The sequence below is a fragment of the Cynocephalus volans genome, chromosome 12 (genome assembly GCF_027409185.1).
Source record: "Cynocephalus volans isolate mCynVol1 chromosome 12, mCynVol1.pri, whole genome shotgun sequence".
NCBI classification, from domain to species: domain Eukaryota; kingdom Metazoa; phylum Chordata; class Mammalia; order Dermoptera; family Cynocephalidae; genus Cynocephalus; species Cynocephalus volans.
The window spans coordinates 27,378,764-27,402,236 of NC_084471.1; the positions used below are offsets into that span (position 1 = coordinate 27,378,764).

A 23,473-nucleotide genomic window follows, 5' to 3' on the forward strand; every position below is an offset into this window, starting at 1 on the left:
ATTAAAATAATTAAGACTTTTTTCTTTCCTTTAGTTTGTGTATATATAATGATTGGTGTACTATTTCTACTGATCTGCTCAGATTGGAGCTTATAGTGAAAATTATATGTTCTTAAGGTACTAAAGAAATTTATTGTGTAAAATACTCAAGAATAAGACTTTGGGTAACTTACCTCTTTACTTACTGATCATTTTACTAAGGTCTGGAGTGATGGTGGGGCATGCTATCATAAGGAGGCGTCTCAGGATACCCCAATGTATTAGTCCGTTTCTGTTGCTTATAACAAAATACTTGGAACTGGGTGATTTTTAAAGAAAATGAAATTTATTGCTTACAATTTCAGAGGATTAGAAGTCCAAAGTCCAAGGAACACATTTGGTGAAGGTCTCGATCGTTGTGACAGTGACCCAGGGGTCTCACATGACAGAAAATGGTGGAGCAGAGAGAGCCTAACCTCTCATATGCTCTTCTTTTAAGGCCCTCAGAACCATGCCCCTGACCACTATTATTAATCCATTCACTATCACATGGTCCTACAATCTAATCACCTCTTCAAGGCCCTACCTTTTAATAACCATAATAGGATTTCCCACCCTCAACAGTTACAGTGGGAATTAAGCTTCTAATGTATGAATTTTGAGGATGCAATTCAATCAATCCACAGCACCTAGGAAGCTTTTACAAGCTGCATATTTTTGCTCTTGCCCTAGAGGCCAGAGTCTTTTTTAATTGAATAATCATAATGCCAAACATAGCACTGTTAACTGTGTACCAATCTTGGCATAAGTGCTTTAGACGCATTCTTTTATCTAATCCTTACAGAAACCCTATGATTTGCACTTTACAGATAAGGAAAGGGAATCTCAGAGAAATAAAGTAACTTATTCAAGAAAATAGCAGCTGGAATTATCATATTGGGAGTATATCCCACCCCTTGATATATTGGGGAGGGGTAAGAGGGTGAAAATTATTGGTCTAGAACAAGGATGATCTACCCGCATCATTCAGTGACCAGTGTTTTTATGCTTTCTCTTTCTATTTAAGAAAGAGAAAGGAGACACCCCGGCATAACTTGTGAGGTAGATGTCATTAACCCCATTCTACAGATGAAGAAGCTATGGCATAGGAAGTTCAAATAATTTGCCCAGATTTACACCACCAGTAAGTGGTAGAGTCAGGATTCAAACATAGGCAGGGCTGCTGGTCTCCAAAGTTCTCGCCATTTCCCCATTATCAGTGCTTCGCAAACTGTCTGGGGTGCAGGACCCGTTTTTGTTATCTTCAATATGTCACAGACTGATACTTTTGTAAAATGCAATAAAAGTGAGTTATTAGGAAGAAGAGATTAGACACAAGTGCACACATAAAAATGACTAAAGATTCTAAATGCTTTCTCGCCATTTATTTACTTACCTTGTCGCAGACCAGTAATTGCTGTGTGTCGTGCTTGGGCACCCACCACTGTGGTAGCTGAAGTTCCAAAATTATTTCTTCCATGTTCCCACTGTCATAAAAGATTAAATGATAAACAAATGCAAAGTGTGTGACACACAGTGGAGTACTCAACTAATATTAGTTCCCCTTATGTCTTCATTAGCAGTTAGCACAGCCTGCATTCAGGTGGGAAAGCCGAGAGGAAACTTACCCGCTTAGGACATGGTATTCTCGCAATCAGTAATGAGACCTCATACAATATTATTTATGTTATTCAGTGCATGTATTATGAATTCAAATTTTAAGTAGATGGAATTGTACTCTACTAATATACTTATTCGTTTGTTTCATACAGAAATCAAGAAGTTGTTATAGAAATTTCTTTTGAGACCTCTCCAAGATCTTCTGCTCTTCAGTGGCTCACTCCTGAACAAACTTCGGGGAAAGAGCACCCATATCTCTTTAGTCAGTGCCAGGTAAAAAGGATTCTGGAGTGATTCATTATATACAAAATTCCCAGAGCATGCAGTTGAATGAAGCAAAATGGACAGTGGTTTTATGGATATGTGGGTTTTACCTAATAGAGTGTTTTCATTTATTCTATATTATAAAAACTATATGTTTTATTTATATCTTTCACTATTAACATATTCATATATTACTTTTAGGAAGAAACTTCTTTCAGTTTGGAAACATATCTACCTAGATTGGACTATCTAGGTCTTACTTATATTTATATATCTAGCACTTAGCATAGAAGTTGGCATAGAGCAGGCACTCAGTAAATGGTCATAAAATGAAAGGAAAAAAATAATAAGCAAAAGTAATATGTACTGGTTATGAAAAATGCTAACAGTAAAGGAGTGAAAAGTAAAAGATCAAATTTCCTAACCCTCTCCAGACACCATTGCCCAGAGGCAATCACCATTGAGTTTGGAGTGTAGCCTTTCCGTATTTTTCTTACATATATGCAGATGTACATATTATATAAATATAGTAAATGTACTTTCAAAGTGATATGTTTAAAAACTAAGGGTAAAGAGCCTTTTTTCTCAGGGTTCCCACTAACTTCTCACTGGGCACAGCTGTTACTCTGAGCACAGCGTAGGAAACACCGCTTCACTGCTTGTTCCATGCTTCAGTTGAAACGTGAGGGTTGACCTTTCATTCCAGTGGAAAACCTGACTTCTTTTTAATCCACAAATCTATTTTTGCTACTTTAAAAGATCCCAAGAAGGGGGAGACCTGTTTTTATTTTTAAAAAGAGTATGTCTGAGAACAATGCTGCAATTTTAATGATTTTTTTAATGACTTGATTTATAAGAAAAGGGAACAGCTACTTTTTCATTTCTTTCTCCCACTCCCAGGCCATCCACTGCAGAGCAATTCTTCCTTGCCAGGATACTCCTTCTGTGAAATTAACCTACACTGCAGAGGTAAATATCACAAATTATTAAGCGAATTAAATGCTCCATATAAGTAAGTACAGTGTAAGTGATAAGCAGAGATGATAATTGAATTTTTAGAGCTAGAAATATTTCACTTAATGAAATTCTACCTGAAATAGGTAAAAAGAGGCTGTGGACCTCATTCTGAATCTCTATTTTAAATGTAGTTTTAAACATTGCAAGTGTGAAAAAAGGAAAGAAGTACCATTCTGATGTTTAAAAAAGAATTCAGAATTCTGTCTCTATGAACAAGAATTTAGGAACAGTTTTTTTTAACTTTTAAATATCGACATTTGCAGGATTAAAGTTTCTGTAAATATATTCTGTAGCCATGTAAACATCTGTCTAGATATTCTAATAGGCCTATATTGCAGACTTGTCTGTATGTATTTCCAACTTATTCCTGTCATAGGTACTGTTAATCCTCTTGCGGAAAGGTGGACTATGATTAATAAATAAACACTATCCCAAAGACTAGACCTACTCAGACAAAACAAATAGAATGAGACCAACCTGTAGTTATGGGGTCTTCTTGATTCCCAGATCATCCTACAACGAAACCACACCTAATGCAGTGCTGTAGAATGTTATACTTGGAGGCAAAGAATCTTCTCCACCACTTAATAACTGTGTGACCTTGGGCAAATCTTAATGACCTCACAACCTCAGATGTCTCGTGTATATAGCATATGACTGCCTAAATGAAGGGAGGCTAAACAAAATTCTTTCCTGAATGTTTTTTTACCTTTAGGATCCATGATTGTTGTAGCACTGATTTAAGAGTCCTAATTCTGTGTCTGCCTCAGTAATAGTTTTAAGTCCTGAGCCATGCAAGGAGGACACGAAAGTCTAGCACTTATGGGACTGTATGCTTGCTAGATCATTAATACACAAGGGATAGTTCCTTTATTCTGGCATTTATTAGAAATAAAACTTTCAGAATCTTGGAGCTAGGATGCACACTTAAGTGACCATATGGTTTGCCCCATAAGGATCTTTTCCATACAAATTTCCAGAGAAAATTATTTCAGATTTTGGCAATGTTTTAGTTTCTCATAGTTACTACCCTTAACAAATTCTTATATTACACTCTGGTTTCTCTTCAGATCGTATAAATCTTTCGCCTTTTAACAAATTCTTATATTTGTAACTCTAAGTGTATATTTTAGATATAAAATTGTTCAAAACTATTCTCTTTCTTACAATGAGTATAGCATCCTTTGAATCTGTTTTGGGTGTGTGGAGGGGAGCAGGTGGCTACCATTGCCAGGCGTGGTGCTGGGATCTTCATTTAAATTATTTATTCCTTGCAGCAAACCAATGAAGTTTTGCCCTCATTTGATGAGGAAGCTGAGGTTCAGGCAGGTTATTTGCCCAAGTTCATGCAGTTAGTAAGTGGCAGAGCTAGGATTTTAACTAGTTTTTGCCGGATCTCTGTTCTTAATGTGAATGGATGAATGGACTGATATTTCACATTTGTTTTTAAAGAAGTCAGTTTTACATATTGCTAATCCTATTTACCAAACTGATGGTACTTTTTGAGTTCATAGCTTTTTTATTATATAGATATAGTCAAGGGCGGAAAGGTTATTCTACATATGTAGTTTAAGATACATAGAATCTTTAATTATAATATAACTAGAAATAACTTTTCTTCTCGAGAAGGTGTCTGTCCCTAAAGAACTGGTGGCACTTATGAGTGCTATTCGTGATGGAGAAGCACCTGACCCGGAAGACCCGAGCAGGAAAATATACAGATTCAGCCAAAAAGTAAGATCACGGGGTCTAGATTTTTGTTCTAGTTGGTAGTGAATGACAAATAGCTTTCATCCATCCAGAAAGCAAAATTGCTTTTGAAATATTTCAGAATTTAGAAAGCAACTTTTATGTTTTCTTTGCATTTCTTTTTCTTTTGTGCTTTTAAAGAATTTTGTTCCACTTCCAGAGAGTGTTGTATTGAAGAAAGAGGTTGCTGAATAGACAATAGTATGGAACACGCCTGATTCCGTCTTCCCTCCAGTCAGTAGAGGCTTCCTGTTTTTTTTAAGTGATTACACTTTTGCCTGCCCTGGTACTACAGTGTGGGCATGAGGCTGTTTTAGAGTGTTTACAAATGGAAGCGCTATGTTAGACCAAAAAAGTACTCTGTTACAGTCCTGTAAGTTAAAATTCCCATGTCACTGGTAGTTGGAACTGTATCTTTGACATTTAATGAACAGAGTGGGTCAGGGGGTTTAATTGACCTTGCAATGGACAATTTTGTCCCCATTCCAGCTTCTGAGGTTTCAAGCTCCCATAACTTTGGCATCCATTTATTGCTGGATTACTTTTTATGTCTCTAGAATATACCAGTACTGGTTTAAAACAAAAAGGAATTAAAACATAAAAAATGTTTTAAAAGTCGGAAGAAAAACAAGAAAACATAAAGGAAAAGCACAGTTGCCTTCTTATAGGTTACTTTTTGAGAAATGTACATTTTAATATTATGTGCAATCAAGTGTTTCACATGTTAGAAGCTTTCCTTCCTAGTGGAATAAAAGGGAAATAGATGTTTTGAAATGTTTTGCATCACAATTTTGAACTCTTTGGCCCCTTAAAAATGAGAACTCTCTGAGAAGTACGAAAGGAAAGTAATCTATACTAATGTTTGAAGATTTGAAAGAGAATTTACTTAATTTTAAATACGAATTGTTTTACCCTGTAACATTTTTAAACACTAATGCAAACATGTGGTGTGTGTCTGTTTGCCCGCTTTAGGTTCCAATCCCCTGCTACCTGATTGCTTTAGTCGTTGGAGCTTTAGAAAGCAGGTGAGCATTTAAACAAATCTTGAGATTTGTGAAAATATCAAACCTTAGGCATCTGGAGCCTCTGTCAGGATTAATTGGTAGATCATTTGTATATTTCTCAAGATGTCAAGCTGACAGCTCTTGAAAAATTCAAATCTAATTATAAAATGTAGGCAATAAATTAATTTTAAGTTAAAAAATCCTTGCCAGTTAGTTACCGCTTAGATTTTCCAAGTATTATAGAATGAGCATGCTTTTACCTTTAGTTAAAGATCTGGATATAATGTAAACTTGAACAAGTCAGTTTTTGTAATCTTCATTTTCTCTCCTTGAAATTATATTTCTTTTCTACCTCATAGGGTGGTCATATGAAACAGATGAGATAAAATATATTAAAGCAATTGGAAGCCTATAACTATTACAGAAGAACAACATATTCTATTAAAGTTTTACCAATAGAGTACTCTTCCTTCTTAATTTTTTTGTTCTTATTTCTAAACAACTGGAAGTTAGAAATGTCTGTAGTAATCACATTCTTTAAATTGCTCGAGTGTGGGCATGACAGAGAAGTCAGGCAAACAAATTCAGATCCCACCTTCTGCAGTTACTAGTTACATCCTTGGGTAACTCACAGCCTCTCTGAGTTTCATTTTCTTCACCTGGGGAACAGAAATAGCAATACATACGTCAAAGGATTTTTGTGAAGAGTAACAGACCTAACATAATGTAAAGCTCCTGGCATATAGGAGACACGCAATAAATGATAATTAAAGTAATTGTCACAGCAGTTGACAATTGCAAGGTCTTATTATGTGCCAATTCTAGTGCATTATCTCATTGAATCCTCACACCTCTGTGGAGCGGATATGATTATTTATTCCTATCTATCAATGGAGAAACTGATGCCCAGTGAATTTGAGTGACTAGTTCAGTCACACAACTAGGAAATATCAGAGCCAGGACCCAAACCTAGGCCATCTTACTCTAGAGCCCATGCAGCATAGACGTGTGCTGTTCAGTAACCAGTTAACATTGACTGGTTACATGAGTCTACTGAGTATTCGACATGCAACTTGTCCAAATTGAGATGTGCTGTAAGTGTAAATACACACCGGATTTCTAAAGACAGTATGAAAAATGTGAAATATTTTATGAATAGTTTTCATACTGATTATGTATTGAAATGATAATTTTTGGATATATTGGGTTAAATAAATATATATTATTAAAATTAATTTAAGCTGTTTTATTTGCTTTGTTAAAAAAAACAACATGGCTACTAGACAATTTCAAATTACAAATGTTGCTTGCATTTGCAGTGTCCATTAAATTTATATTAGGGGCTGTCTGGCTAGCTCGGTTAGTTAGAACATGGTGCTAACACCACCAAGGTCAAGGGTTCGGATTCCAATACTGGCCAGCTTCCAAACAAACAAAATTTATTTTGAATAGCATTGCTTACTGTTGCTACTCATAGTGTGGTCTGCAGACCAAATAGCTCTGGCATCACCGGGGAGTTTGTTAGAAATGCAAATTCTTGGGCCCTGTTGCAGATGTACTAAATCAAAACTTGTATTTTAAGAAACTACCCAGATAATTTCTGTGCACAATAAAGTTTGAGAAGCACTGCTCTAGAGACCACTGCCTTTGGGACAGGGTACCAAGGCAAAATCTTGTTGTTTGGGGTTTAGTGTTGCATAAAATTTTTAAGGTGAAATTTAGATAAAAAAGATAGTTTTGAATTCCAGCAATATACAAGTGATATGCAGTTCTATTTGTTTCTTTATCGTCTTTTTTTTTTATTGTGGTAAAAAGCACATAAAATTTACCATCTTAACCATTTTTAAGTATGCAGTTCAGTAGTGTTAGGTGTATTCATGTTGTTGTGAAACTCACTCCCTCCCCCACAGCTGCTTTAGCTTCTCCAGCTGTGGCTAAATTGGCCCCAGGTGTGTGGCTGGACCTGCAGCTCTGGAACACACAAGCTGAGAGCCTTGATGGTGCCCACATGGTGTTAGGTCTTCAGGGTCACAGAATGCCAGAGCTGTGGAGGCTCGGTATCCCCCACCCTGATTTCTAAGGATGTATGGAAAAGCCTGGGGGCCCAAGAAGAGATCTGTCTCAGGGGCGGATTCACCACATAGAATCTTCACTGGAGCAATGCCAAGAGGAAATGTGGGACCGGAGTGGCAGCATAGAAACCCCATCAGTGCCACGCCTAGTGGAGCTGTGGGAGTGGGACCTCCATGGCTGGAGCAGCTGAACCAGCTGGGGTGCTGGTATGGGGAGCAACACTCCGAGACACATGTCCAGAACTTTTTCATCTTGCAAAACTGAAATTCTATACCTAGTAAACAACTCCTTTCTTCCCCTTCCTCCTGGCTCTTGGTAACCACCATTCTACTTTCTGTTTCTATGAATTTGACTACTTTAGAGACTTCATGTAAGTGGAGTCGTATAGAATTTGTCTTTTTGTGACTGGCTTATTTCGCTTGGCGTAATGTCTGCAGGATTCATCCATGTTGTAGCAAGTAACAGAACTTCTTTCCTTTTCTGTTTGTTTCTTCTTATGTAAGAGTGTTCAACCTTTAACTGCATAGCAAAGTTTACATCTATCCCTGTTCTGAAATAATCTCTTATGAGCTGTGACTGGGTTTCTACAGTTGTGAGTTTAAGGAAGGAAACTAGATCCCTAGAGGTCTTACCAGAGCCAGTGAGCTAACCTTTGGGGGCACTTTGTGTCTTGGTTTTCCTTTGAGCCACACTATGCCTCCTTAGAGAGCTGTATATCTACTGCTGCCTATACAACAGCAGGTTTGTATCTCAGAGAGGCCATTTAACCTCATCCTTTCCCCGTAAGCAGATGGTAAATCCACTCTCACTGTAAGGGTTCGTGTACAATACTTTAAATCCTTCCTAGAGCCAGATGAGTATTTTGCCTTGAATTTCTTTTTTATTGAGCTTTTTAATTTTGCAGGCAGATTGGCCCAAGAACTTTGGTATGGTCTGAGAAAGAGCAGGTGGAAAAGTCTGCTTATGAATTTTCTGAGGTTGGTCATATAGTTATCCTTTTTAATAATTGTGGTAGACAATAGATTTAAGATTTTGAATGTGAAATGTGATGGTTTTAAGCAATATGGAAAAAGAAAGATGTCTTATATGGATTTGCAGTTGCTCCATTCTTTTATCATTTTCACTTAAAATAAGCATTTTTAACTGGTAACCTTTATAGTTTCATATGCACTTTTAAGAAGTTTTCTATGGTAATAATTAAGACATACAAATATATATGCATTAATTTTTCAGACTGAGTCTATGCTTAAAATTGCAGAAGATCTGGGAGGACCATATGTATGGGGACAGTATGACCTTTTGGTCCTGCCACCATCCTTCCCTTATGGCGGCATGGAGAATCCTTGCCTTACTTTTGTAACTCCTACTCTACTGGTAAGTGTAAATATTTCTTTATTTGAAATTGAGGTCTTCTCAAAAATAAACCTAGCTAGGAAGGACCTACACTCCTAATAATATATGAAGAAAAGAAGAAAACCTTTTATCTTGTTCATATAACCCTTATTTCTAATTTTATTGTTTACTATGGTTATCAAAAATCTCATATTGCAAAGAAAAATAATTTGGCCATTATGTTCAAGATGTTTGGGGATTTTGGGGGTGCGAATGCTGTGTAACAAAAATCCATTGATGAAATATGTATCCAGACAAAGAAACTACACCCTTTACACTTGGTATTTAGGTACTGGTAAAAAATAAAAATAAAAATAAAAAAACCTCAGGGTACCACATATAGGAAAGGATTGGCCCACACAATATTGCTATATTTTATATGCCATGTAAGCTACTTTAAATCCTTCCTAGAACTAAGTGAGCAATGGATTAGCAACTAAATAGACAAAATATACCGTAGTTACATAGGACACTAAACTTTTCTTAATATATTGCAGGTAATATGGACAGAAAGAAGGTGATAAGTAAATAAGAGCAGATATTAAAAAATGGAAGTAGGAGAAATGTTTCCTGGAAGTTAATTAGAGACAAATATACTGGCACTCCTGGTATTGGAAAAATTCTCTAGGAATTTTTGGGAAAAAATTTTGTTTGTTTTCTCAGTACATGTCTCTTTTGAACTCTTTGAATTGCTATAGGAGAAATACAGTGGACCATCAATGCCAGTAGAATAGATGTTGAGGTAGGCAGTCTTTTAGATGTAATCTGTAATTAATAACTGAAATAGTAAGGTAATTTTCTTTTACTTTTTCTTTTTTTTTGTTTTTTGTAGGCAGGTGACAAGTCACTCTCCAATGTAAGTTAAAATTTCTTATTATGATCTTACTCTCAAGAAGTATTAAATCAACTGATTTTGAAATATCCATTGTAATGTTATGTTGGAGATATGGTTATAAAAGACAACCAGGGATTGTTGTCACAAGACATCATTATATTAGCAATTTAGATTTAACAGATTTAAGGAAATTTTATGTTTCAATCGCTTCATATGTTTATGAGATATTTTAATATTTCATTTAATTTGATATTTCCATTTAATTTGATATTTTCTAAATTTTTGTCTCTAATTATTTTAACTATGCCTTTCTGTTGTTGGTCTTTATTAAATTACAGTTTTTTGCTGAACTGAGTAACTAACTCCCTGAATATCTCAGCTAATGTTTAAAAAAATTGGAATGACATGGAGTTGAAAGAATAAGAGTACTTAAATAATAGGTTATTTTAGTTTAACATAATCAGTTTTACTACTAATCACCCTATTTCCTTTAGGTTATTGCACATGAAATATCTCATAGTTGGACAGGAAATCTAGTGACCAACAAAACTTGGGATCACTTCTGGTACAAATTTTTTTGTTGTTATTTCTTTATTGGTTCTCGTTGTCGATTGATCTTTTTCCCTGCCTCCTGCCACTCTGAATTGTTCTAGGTGTTTATCTGGTTTTCCTTTGTTACCATCTCTTTGGAAGACAGAGTTTTTTTAAAAAACTTCTATAACACCTGTCAATGTCCTGATATAGTCACATTTTAATACATGTCCGTGAAACCAGAACCGTGGCTTAAATTTCCCTGGTGCCATCTGCTGGGGTGGGCTGCCCAGTGGTCTGAGTTCTCTGCTAGGAGCCACCCAGTCAGTCTGCGTAGACCACAGTAATCATGCTTTAGGATTGCTTTGCTCTTTAGGAAAACCAAAAAAATATTGTTGATTAAAATACCTTTTCTCTCACCTGCATCAGTGTATTGATTTTCTATTAATTTTTTTCAGGTTAAATGAAGGACATACTGTGTATCTGGAACGCCAGATTTGTGGCCGATTGTTTGGTGAAAAGTTCAGGCATTTCCATGCTCTGGGAGGATGGGGAGAGCTGCAGAATTCGGTGAATGGGTTGGACTTTTCAAAGCATTCATTTAAAGTGGTGTAGGTGTGCAGAAATCGAATCTGTAAAGCATCTTTACTAAGTAGCTCCAAGAAAGGCATCTTAGCAGGTGTGGAGATGAAGCAGATGCTGCTTTAATCCTCCACTGATACATGTCATTGTCCTGTGTAAGGTAGCGTTCGTGACCTGGCACCTGAACTGGGAGCTCTGTGACTGCCACTATTGGGTGTTTGCTATTAATGTAGCTGATTATATGCTTGAGTTTTCTTTGGTAAATTTAGGTCATTTTTAAGTGCTCTCTCCTGAGAGCTGAATTTGCTGACCAGGCATTGAATCATTTTTCTAGTCTTTGATAAGAATAAAGCCTATTATTGGGCGAGAAACATCAGGGAATGTTACATAAGTAGCCATTCTCATAATAACCTTCCAGAAGTTTATGACAATATATTGTAGTATTTCTAGTCTCTAAATTTGTTTCTGTTCTAGATTCCCCTAAAGTTATGCCACTGAGTGAAGTAAGACTTCCTTATTAGCTTGCTTGCATGATACCACTCTGCATAAATGAGCGTGCCATCATGTTCTGTGTCTTGCAGATAAAGACTTTTGGGGAGACACATCCTTTCACCAAACTTGTGGTTGATCTGGCAGATGTAGACCCTGATGTAGCGTATTCTTCAGTTCCCTATGAGAAGGGTTTTGCTTTACTCTTTTACCTTGAACAACTTCTTGGAGGACCAGGTAAGTAGTTGGCATTTTCTGAATTTGTTTGTTTTTTTTTTTTTTTTTTTTGAAGGTAGTGTGAAGAGTAAGAAAGAATTGTGTTTTTGTTCCATTTTATAATTCTGTATGTAGCTGCTAAAGAAATCTGTCATTTTCCAGTGTGACCTTTATACTTGAAACCTTGAATAACTCCTGAGTTCTAAATGCTGCTTGACTTTTAAAAAAAAAACCAAAAAACTCATCAGTATTTTAAAAATTAGGATAATAGTATGTACTCATTGAAAAAATTTCTATGGTACAGAAGTTTATCAGAGTAACAAGTGAGAGTCCCTTAACCCCATTTCACTCCCCAGGTGTAACCACCATTAGCAGTTAGCTGTATATGGCTCCAGATTATTTTCTAAGTGTAAATGAACAAGCAGGCAAATAAATATATATAGTTGTTTTAATTACAAAAATGGATCCTATGGATGGATGGATGGATGATAGATAGATCACAGGTAGATTAATCTATCTTGTTGGATGGATGGCAAAGACAATGTAGGTAGATCCATGACAAGTAGGTAAAGATGTATAAGTGGCAGTTAAAGAAAAAAATGGATCATAATATATATTTTTTCTGCATTTGTTTTTTTTTGCCCAACAATATTTTATATATATCCTTCTATGTCAGTACATGCAAATCTGTCTTATACCTTTTAATGCTATTATAGTATTTCTTTATATAGATGTGCTGAGTTTTCATAACCTTCCCCTATGGTAGGCATTGAGGTGTTCTCCTTTGCTGACTGACTTTGAAGGCTCTCCGTCTCCTGGATGTGTTCTGCCTGTCCAATCTTATTTTCCTCCTGTCTAGTCATATGAGAGTTATTGCTTTTACAACTTGTGTTACATATTCCTTTTCTGTGTCTTCATTGTGTCATCCTCTGTTGTTTTGCCTCCCATGGATTTGTCACCCCTTTTCCCCTGGGTGACAGAGCCACCAAAGATTACTCAAAGCCCATCTCTTCTGAGCAGTGAGAAGCCCCAAAAACGGGTTAATCTCCCAGAACCGTCAACAGTGAGGCATTCCTTCCATTTGGGAAATTAACCACGAATTGGGGTTTTCTTCCCTCATTTATTCTCCAGACCAGAAAGTTACAGGAAGAGAACATAGGTGGGATTTTTGCTAAGTACAGTTTAACAAGTTTAACAATAGAAGCTGGTAACATTCAGTAAGGTGACATTCTATAATGCAATTAAGTCGATCCACTAACAAAAGCTTGATTTTAGCAAACATTCTCTTCTTACAGCAATTCCCCAGTATCTTTACATATCAATCAGTAACCTGTCTGTCTTTGAGCCAGCAACCTTGCTGTGTTACAATTTTTTATCTTACAACAGAGACTATAGCCTGGGGAAAAATTCCTGTCCTTTGCAAGGTCAATATTTGAAACTGCAAGGTTTTGGAAAACAAGGCCCTGTGAAATACATTTGTTTTATGCATACTTCACCATCCTCTTACCTGTAATCAGGATTTCTGATCTCCCTTCTACCAACTTACATATACTCTTCAAGGTTTAACTTAAGTCCTACCTCCTTTTTTGAACATTTTTTTACTCTTGAAGCCCTCATTGGTTTCCCTGTTCTTTGAATGTTCTCTGTGGTTAACAGTACAATGCCAAGCACCAAAAAAAGGTCAAATAATTACCTTCCTATGAACTGATTTTTTTTTCTTTCTGTTTTTATTTTTTTACCCTTAGAGGTTTTCCTGGGATTCTTAAAGGCTTATGTTGAGAAATTTTCCTACAAGAGCATAACCACTGATGATTGGAAGGATTTCCTATATTCCCACTTTAAAGATAAGGTTGGATTTAAAAAGCTTTCTTATTTTTCATTCTCTATAATGTCTCTTTATTTAATGACTATTTGATAGGCTAACTTCAGTTACTAAATAGTAGTACTGGTTCAGAATTTGCTTTAAGACTCAATCTTTCATTGCGTTTTTTCCTCTTTAAAATGTGATCTCAACGACATGAACTAATGTGTGGAATTTTCCTATTTTAGAGATATCCTCAGTACTATGGTTCAGAATTTTATTTTTTATATGTATTTAATTTTCCTATTTTTAATTTAACAAGATACTAGGGATGAATATACATTTGTTTTAGAAAAGAGACTTAGGAGAGGTGATAAATGTGTTAGTTAGTTTGATTTAATCATTCCACATTGTATACATATATCGAAATATCACATTGTACCCTGTAAATATACACAATTATGATCTGGCAACTAAACATAATATTAATTTTAAAAAAATAGAAAAGAGACAAATTATGTCTTGACATGACAGATTAGACAGAATTATAGATTTGAGGACTTAAAAGTTTGTTTTAGATTTTTTTTCAACAGAAAAGTCATTCTGTAGCAAACTGGCTATTGTTGCTGTTAACAGGTTGATCTTCTTGATCAAGTGGATTGGAATGCCTGGCTCTACTCTCCTGGACTGCCTCCTGTCAAACCCAAGTATGTACTTACCTGCTGATGCTTTCTTTCTTGTTCTCCTGAATCCTAGAGCTCCTCAAAATACTGGAAAGGATTTTATGTCTTCCTTAAGCTGTTACTAGTTACTGGTGAAAGCATAGTTCTTAGTTGTTTGGACCTTAACCTTGAGACCAAAAGAATAATTTCTATGATTTATGAATATAAATGAGTTCAATTCATTGTAAGTAATTATTGTTGAATGCCTCCACTTTGCACAAGGATGGTAAGAGATTTAGAGAATAAACTATTCTCCCTTCCTTCAAACTTCAGCAATAAGAAAAATAACATTTTGTAAGTATTATGTTAATCATTACAACAGTATTGTAAGTTATTATCCCCATTTCCAGAGGAGGCAAATTAGGTTTAGCTAGGTAAAATGTCTTGCCCGAGGTTGCACAGCTAGTAAGTAGTAAGCATTGATAATCAGACTTTGTCAGTCTCATCCTCTCCAATATACTCACTTTTAAACCAAACACCCTCCTTAAATCAGAGACCCAAACCCTGGTCTTCCATGAGTTGTGTGGGAATGCTGCCCGTTGCAGGTCCCAGTCCCTCGCTGCCTTTCCTTTGGATCACTGAAATTGCCCACCGACTACTCTTCCATTAAACAGCCCAGTTTAATTGATGTAAGGGGAACAGCGGGAGATAAGGTAGAAAACAAGATGAGTCATGGCCATGTTTGTTTGTAAAGCACCTGGAATGACCAGGCTGAGAAGGGTTTGGTGGGGAAGTTAGTGGAAGTTTTGAGCATGAAAGAGATTCAATCAGAGCTCCCTGTTAACCAAGCAATCCTGGGTATCATTCACCGTGGTGGGAAACAGGAGCTCAGAAGCCCGGGAATGGGGACTGCGATAGGATTGTTTGTAACTTTGTTTTGGAAACAGGCACAAATTATCAATAAACCCTTTTAGTGTCTAAAAAAGATACCACCAAAATAATACTGTTCTTTTTTCTTAGCACTTTATAGTTTAAGAAGTACCATCATATATATTATCTCATTAATTCCTACAACATCCTTACTAGACATCATGAAGCCATGAAGTAATGCGGGGCATTGGGAAAAGAAATGAGCAATTGAGAGGAGAGATTTTTGGAGCTTAGAATCTATTGGGAACTGATTGACCATGATGAGCAAAGAACTAAAAATGTCTGAGTGGAGATGCAGTAGTTAAAGATTCAGTTCAATCCAGCACATGTTTATTGAGTGGGAGGCACTAGTGTGATGAATGATGAATAAGGAACTCACAGAGCAAATGTGTATGTATCAAATAGTTATACTATAATGGAAGTATTTTTTTTAATATTTTTAAGTGCTATGGGTGAGGATACTGATAATTTAAGTGGTTATAGATTTGACATCAGCCTAGAGATGGTTTACAGAGAGGAATACATGAAGTAAAGATTAGAACCTTAGTGGGTCTCCCTTTGAGAGCTAGAACAGAGGAAAGATACCAAAATTCAAAAGGAACTTTCAAAGTTTAGTTCATTGTTAAGGAAGGTGTAGGAAGAAATAATTTAAAAGTGGTAGAATGGTCAGCAGTGTGGTGGGCTGTACAATTTTGAGGGAAGAAGGATCCTGAAAAAAGAAAAGCACAGAATACAAAATTAGGAGTCTTTTCTAAGACTCTCATTTCAGTGGCTTGGTTAGAGCAAAAGACAGTCGCAGGAAGTTAAGGAGAGAATAAGCCTTTGGTTATTGCTTTTGAAATTAAGAAAATCTGAGTGAAAAGTGGGTTCTTTAAAGGTGTTTCTTTGATGTCACCACTGCTAGATCCTTTTTGAGCCTTGGCTCATTCTAGATTTCTTAAGATTGCTTCTAAGCAATACCGAAGTGCTGGAGGAACCCTGAAATCATTCATATGCTGAGGGATCCTGTAAAGAGAGAGTATCTTAAAAAATCCCAAACCATAGAAAATGCTTTGCTCCATCACAGCACAGAATGTTGGCTTCCAAGTCCCTCTGATTTTTATACTGCTGTCATCATTCGTTTATATTTAAGTCTCTCTCAAGAGCATCCACTCCTCTCCAGTTCTACCACCACCACTCAAGTTCAATCTCACATCATCATTTCCTCCTGGAAGACTGTGCACTTGTGTCCATTCTGGACCCCCTCCCAACCATCCTCCACGCTAAAGCCAGAGAAAACCTTTAAAAACACGAATGTGTCATGTCATCCCCTGGCTCCTAGGCTAAGACAGAATTCTTTAACAAGGACTCCTAGGCTGCTAACACCCAGCTCCCTTTGCCTCAGTCATGGCAGTTTGGGGGCCTCTCACTCTCTCCATATTCCCTCAATCATAGGACCTGAACATGCCGTTCTCTCCTCCTGGAGTGCTCTTTGCCCAGTTAATTCCCATCTCAGCTCAGGAACCACTTCTGCACAGAAGCATTTCTTGACCTCTCTGACCAGGTCAAATCTCCCACTCTAGGGTATCTTGGTGCTGGGTATCGCCTCTTCACACCGGTTGCCATGGTTGTAACTTTACATTTATTTGTGTGACTGTGAAGTCTTCCTCCTTTGCTGCACCGTAGGCACCGTAAGAGCAAGGCTCATACCTGGTTTGGCTCATGACTTTTTTAGGACTTTGCCATGAGTGGGAGTTGCTTCCTTTCCCTGGGCTAATCCTCAACTTAATTCTTTTAATTACACTGAGAAAGAAGTTTCAGGACACTAAAAAACAGACCAGCCAAAGGTTTTCCACTGTCCTATTGTTGTTTAAGAAATCAGTGCTAAGTGATGTTCTAGTTGAAGGTGATTTACTGCCTGAGCAGTCGGGGACCTCTGACCGCATTTGTTTTTGAGGGCAAACAAAACGGCGTCTCTGCAGTCCCCAGCCTGACTCCCTCATGAAGATGACTGGCAGCTGCTTTATCATCCCTCCTAGGGAACAAACAGGGAGTCCCAGTCACAGCTCTCTTTATAACAAGTTCAGTAGTCACTTGTAATCAAAACTTTAGTTCATTTAGGCCCTAAGGGGCAGGCGCCTCTCTGTACTCTAAAACAAACATTTCACAGCAAGCAAGCATGATTTATGGACAAAGAGGGATGTTTTGCAAGAATTTGGCACACATTACATGTTCTTTTTCATTGTTGCAAAATGTACGATTTATTTTCTAAGTTGAGAATACACAAATATTGGTGTAATTTGCTTTGCTTAATGATCACAGTGTGTTAATTCCACTTTCTTCTGAAAAGAAAGGAATGACATCATCACATGATGATTTCGGAGTCTGTCAAGGATCTAGTGTCTAGAATAGTGCCTGTCACATAGTGGGTTCTAGCAGATTTGTTGAGTGATTACGTGGTTGAAAGAACAGAAAGTAAAATCCAGAAGCACAAGAACATTGTGTTCTTCATCATGTTGTCCTGAATGCCTAGAACTGCTCCTGCCATGCTGTCAACATGAAATATGCTCGACTGATTCCAACTACTTTAACATTTGCTGCTTGAGCCTATGATGATCTTTTGCTTAGATGCTTTGGCATTCTCTCTGAAGGATAGTCAGGTGTTTCATTAGTATGGTATCCACTTGGATCTGTGAGTTCTTAGATTATGCCAGTAATATTTAGGTCAGGGAAAAAATTTCCTACCTCTGTATTTTGGAGTTCGTTATTTGAAAGGAACTTTGAAATTTAAGTATGTTCTATAGCTTTAAAACTGCATTTATGCAAAAGCACGTGCATTTTAATCAAATTTAATCTTTAATATTTTTTCATCTTTGCAGTTATGATATGACTCTGACAAATGCTTGTATTGCCTTAAGTCAAAGATGGATTACTGTGAGTACTAATGTGTGAGGAGTCTTTTACTGCTTTTAGAATTGTACAAATATGTCTCTTCTTATGAAGGAAGGTGGGTGGGTACTTTAAGTCATAAACAGTTGTATTTGGAAAAGCTATTTGAAAGTCAAGTTTGTCCAAGGTGATACTATATCTACCCTCAATGTATAAAATTAAGTTTCGTGGGGGAAAAAATAGACGTTGATGGCATTAGTTCTGATTTTTATTTTTTCTTTCCAACTCTTAAAGAATATGCAAAGATATTTGCATTTTACCTTTCTTCTTTCTTCACAAATCATTTATAAGATACTACTCCAAATATAGCAATTTTATATACCAGGTAAATCTAAAATAGTCTTGGGTAACTACCAATGCCAGCTATTAGCAATGGGAAGAATTGAAGCCCTTTTGCTCTGCCAGTAGCTTTGTTCATTTCTATGAAACTTCCTAAAGACAAGCTTCTTTGTGTATGTACTGAAACATAACCCCTAGAGAAACCAGAGCAAAGATACCCCTTGGATAATTCTTTAATGAAAAATAACAGAAAATTTAGGAATAATTTTATTCTGATTATTTGCAACAAACTTAGGTGTTGCCATTTGAAACTTGTTTCTAAAGTTTATTTAACCAGTATTTCTTAGCAATCTTCTATATAAAAAATCCTGTGCCACACACTATGAAAAGTACAGAGATGGACTTAGCTTTGAAGCGTCTATAGTTTAATTAAAGAAATTAGATTTATACATAAATAACTGTAATGCTAAGCAGTAAGTGATGAGCAGCATGAGAAAGATTACAGATGAAGTAATAAGAGACCCACAGAAGTAGCCATTACCTCCACCAGGGTAGAGGAATTGGAATTGGCTGCAGTATCCGAGAGAGCTTCTTACAGGAGAGGATATTTCAGGTAGGTATGAATATGATTTGGACATGGATGACGTGCAGGACATTCTGAGCGGGAAGGACAGTATTTAAAAAAAAGTTTTTTATTAAAAATAGCAACTCAACATAGTATTTATAGAAATTTATTTTCCTTTGGCATTCTTCTTTCATCAATTTACCTGTTAGTTAATACAATTTCATAATTACAGACACAACTGACATAAGCACATTTGGAAATACATACAGCAGACGTAGTGTATGAATGAACAGGTGGGAGCAAAAGAGCACAGGTACGGAGGGCGGCCCACCCGCTCCCAGTGTCCCTGTGCCTTGGGCATCAGTCAGCTCATTTCACAGAGGGAATGGAGAGTATTAGTTCATCTGATGAGTCTGTTTTTAGTGGAGCTCATTTAAGAAAGCTTTGACTGTATTTGTTTACTTCTCTATTTCTTCCACTAGACTATAAACTCCTTGTGAGCGGGAATTGTTTTTATTCCTCTCTGTATGCCCAGGGCCATCCACATTTATTCATTGTGGGGTGAATACATCAATTAGTAGAGAGAAAACAAAGTTGTTAAGATAGATTAGCTCCCTGTCTCAGAAGGAATTTGAAACATAATCTGTAGGCAACAGTGATCCTTAAAGGTTTTTGAATTGCAAGGAAGTGATCAGAGTTGTGTGTTAGGATCATTAATCTGGCAGTGTAATATGCAGGCTCAGTTAAGGTGGGAAGTTAGAGTTAGTAAGAAGGCAAGCTAGGAAGGTATCAGTAGTAGTTCAGGTAAGAAGACTTGAGAGGTCTGAATTAGAACAGTACAGGAGGAAATATTGATTTGAAAGAGATTTTTGTGGTTAATTTCATAACCAGTTAAGAATTCGAAAACTGATTTATCGTGAAGGATAAGAAAGGGGAATAGAAAGCTCCAGGTATTGGAAAAACACACTTAGATCCAGAAGAAGGAAGAAAAAACAGATCAAGAGTAAGGCAAATCAGGAAAATGAATCACAAACCAAGGGAGAAGATACTATAATTTAAAATAAAATATTAACATCTTTTTGGAGACTCTCATAACATCCATAAAAAAGGTAGAGCATTATTAACTCTTTAGAGCTAAGGTCGAGTTTGTTTGTTGTTGTTGTTCTGGAAGGAAGGAAGTAATAAAGTCTTCTTCTGAATAGCTACCTACCAGACAAGTAGGCTGGTCGAGCACATGGGTACCTCCACTGTCTTTGTCTGGAGTAGTATTGACTTCTGATTAGAGGAGTGGTTAATTATGTGCTCTTTCTAAATAATTTAGAAAGGCTTAATTATTTCCATCCGAGGAGAGAAATCTGGAAATACATCTTGCCACAGATAATGCTTTGCTCTTCTGCATGACACAAACTTGTCATGGAGAAAAGTAGATATCTGTGGGAAACACGATTTCTTAACAACAACGTGAATATGTCAGAGCCCTGTGTTTTAATTTGGAAAATGTATTCCAATTTACCTGATGCTAGATAAAACTGCTACTGATTCCTGCTCAGATATCCCTTTGGGGCCAGCAGCTAAGGTGGATAATTACAAATAGTTCAATATCAATAAGAGCAGGCAGTGTTGGGGACAGATCAAGGACATTGTCATCAGTAGTGCACTCTTTTCCGTATGTATTTTATTTCTCAATTATTTTTCTTAAATATTAAATGCAGAATATATACATATATATTAAATATATTTGTAAGGTGTAAAAATCACCTGTAAAACAATACCTGTGTTCCCCACCACTAGCATAAGAAATAAAAGTTTATTGGTACCTTGAAGCATCCTTCCCCATCTCATCCCCCTCTCTACTGATCTGGCTGACCCACCAAGGTCACCATTATCCTGAATTTTGGTTTTTCATTCCTTTCTTGTAACGTTTTTACCACATATAAATATATCCTTAATTAAAATATAGTTTAGATTTGTGTGTTTTTAGCAGAGAGTGAGATAGAGCTGTAAGTTCTGATATTAAGGTGAGGTTCTAAATGGGAAGGAAGTTTTGATATTAAGGGGAGTTCCAAAGGGGGAGGAAGAGACAAAATAAGTAGTTCTTTAAAAGGATATGTATGTGTATGTATATGTTACATGTCCGGGAAGGATGTACTGGAACTGTTAATACTGGTTACTGAGGAGTAAGAGATAGGGAGCAAAAGCAGAGGAATTTTTCATTTTGTCCTGTTTGATTTTTTAACATTTGCATATATTTCTTATAAAATTAGGGGGGGGAAACCTTTGTTTAAAAGAATTTAAAACTACTTTTAAAATATTTAAAAATATTTATTTTGATGAGTTTTATTTAATATTCCTTAATCACATCCTCAAAGATTTTTGGCAGCAAATACTAATTTGAAAAGTGCAGATCTACTTTTCTTTTTCTTAAATGATTTCCAAGATTAAATGGGGAAATAGAATGTGTGGGGATGGAGGGAATCATCAGTTTCCCTGAATTCATTAGTGTGATATTAAGATAAATATGCCATTTGGTCCTTTACCCACATTTTTTAGTTGGCCTATAAATTAGTTGACATGCTTTTTGTAATGTCTCTTTGCTTTGGTAATCTCTATACTTTGAATGGTACAAAAATGTCAAAAGTTTCCTCCATTCTTGGGCCGGCCCCGTGGCTCACTCGGGAGAGTGCGGAGCTGGTAGCGCCAAGGCCGCGGGTTCGGATCCTATGCAGGGATGGCCAGTGCGCTCACTGGCTGAGCGTGGTGCTGACCACACTGTGCCGAGGGTTGCGATCCCCTTACCGGTCAAAAAAAAAAAAAAGTTTCCTCCATTCTTACTATTAATGGTCTAGTTTTTCTTAAGTAATATAGATTTTAGGAGTCATATCAGCTTTTTAAGTGATAATAACTCAATCTCAGGATTATTGAAGTATCTCAGGCTTAAATTTATTTTGTACAGTCTTGTACATCCACATATGTATGCCTTTTACTTAATTTTTACTTTACTTAATTTTACTTTACCAAAAAATATCAAACTGTACACAAACAGAAATAACCAGGTAACATTTTTTTAGGCCAAAGAAGAAGATTTAAATTCATTCAATGCCACAGACCTGAAAGATCTCTCTTCTCATCAGTTGAATGAGTTTTTAGCACAGATGCTTCAGAGAGTAAGTACTAGCTCAAAGTATTAGAAATCAAAATGGACATAAAGGCACAGCACGTATGTTGTACCCAACTTGGAAAAAAATATTAATGTGGAAGCTAATGGAAAAAATTAATGTATAAAATTCAATTATTTATTGAAAATATTTTTTTGTTGAATGCCTACTGTGTTTTGTATTGTGCTAAATATAAAAGTATGTAAGAATATATCTTGTTCTCAAAACACTTATAATCTAGTAGGAAAGGTAACACATGGAAAATTCAGCCATAAAAAGAAGTATATTTTAGGTATCATTTGAGAAAAACTTAGTTAGTGAAGAAGAGCTCCCTTCCACCTGGAGTTGTCCAGGAAGGAGTTTTGGAGAAGGGGGGCCTGGTCTGAGCAGCGCAGTGTTGGAAGGGAGGTAGACATGTGGCTGGAGGGAGCAGCAGGTGGCCCATTGAGGCAGGAGGAAGCCACAGCACCGGGTGAGGAAGTTAATGAAGGTAGCACCAGAAAGGCTGGTAGGGTTGGAGGTGATGAGTCTTGAATGCTAAGCTAAGAATTTTGGATTTTATTCTGGTCAGTAGGAAAGGATTTAAAAATATTAACAGGAGTGTCACTTGACGAAATGGCAGGTTATGAAAATGGATCTCCTGGTGATATGAAGGCTATTACTGGAGAAGTTAGTTGTGAGACTCACCGGAGCACAGGACAGAGGAGTGAGCTGCTGGGAAAAGAGGGAACAGGACAGAGAAGGGAGAGATTGCACAGGATAAAAGTGTAGTGTTTGGCGACTGACTGGTTCTGGGGGTTAGCAGGAGAGTGTCCAAGCAGATTTGAAGGTTTCAAACCCAGGTAATTAAAAGAATATATGAAACTGAAAGGAGACGCTGCAGTTAGGAGATAATGACTCGGTCTCATTAACATGTATTACATTAAAGCTCTTTGGTCTGAGGACCTTGAGAGGGATGGAGAAGATTTGGAACAGAGCTTCCTGTGGAACTGTTGCCAAAATGAGGAATAGGATTTTGAGGCAACAGATACCCCATCAAAGAGAGAATGAATTTTGCGTGCCTCGGCTTATCACGGTTTCATAAATTTCTGTAGCACTGCTGTGTGGCCTAGGACCTGGAAGAGGGAAATTGTGATGGGATGCCTCGGGAACGGGCAGGGCAAAGGGGAGAGTCAGGGAGCCTCGGAGGGGATCCTCACTGGTTGGTGTACAGGGGTGGACTTAGACTTGAGAGTGTTCATGGACTTAGACTTGAGAGTGTTCATAAGGGAGCTAATAAACTAAATAATTTGGGATGGGCCTAGCAGTTAATGAGAGCAGAGATGGCTAGTGAGTGTGGAGCAAGAGTCTTGTAAGGCAGGAG

The 23,473-nt window shown here is 36.9% G+C and overlaps 1 protein-coding gene across 2 annotated transcripts in view; it reads left to right on the forward strand.

Annotated features, from left to right (window-relative positions):
- Positions 1-23,473, forward strand: part of LTA4H (leukotriene A4 hydrolase) — a 31,608-nt gene that overhangs the window by 4,650 nt on the left and 3,485 nt on the right. For both annotated transcript variants that reach the window (XM_063074822.1, XM_063074824.1), the window contains exons 3-16: positions 1,791-1,911; positions 2,803-2,871; positions 4,549-4,653; positions 5,641-5,693; positions 8,650-8,722; positions 8,979-9,119; positions 9,970-9,993; positions 10,467-10,537; positions 10,962-11,073; positions 11,667-11,811; positions 13,536-13,639; positions 14,228-14,298; positions 18,042-18,096; positions 22,024-22,119. In XM_063074822.1, the coding sequence (XP_062930892.1) occupies positions 1,791-1,911; positions 2,803-2,871; positions 4,549-4,653; positions 5,641-5,693; positions 8,650-8,722; positions 8,979-9,119; positions 9,970-9,993; positions 10,467-10,537; positions 10,962-11,073; positions 11,667-11,811; positions 13,536-13,639; positions 14,228-14,298; positions 18,042-18,096; positions 22,024-22,119 (1,240 nt within the window). The remainder of the gene's footprint in view (positions 1-1,790; positions 1,912-2,802; positions 2,872-4,548; positions 4,654-5,640; positions 5,694-8,649; positions 8,723-8,978; positions 9,120-9,969; positions 9,994-10,466; positions 10,538-10,961; positions 11,074-11,666; positions 11,812-13,535; positions 13,640-14,227; positions 14,299-18,041; positions 18,097-22,023; positions 22,120-23,473) is intronic.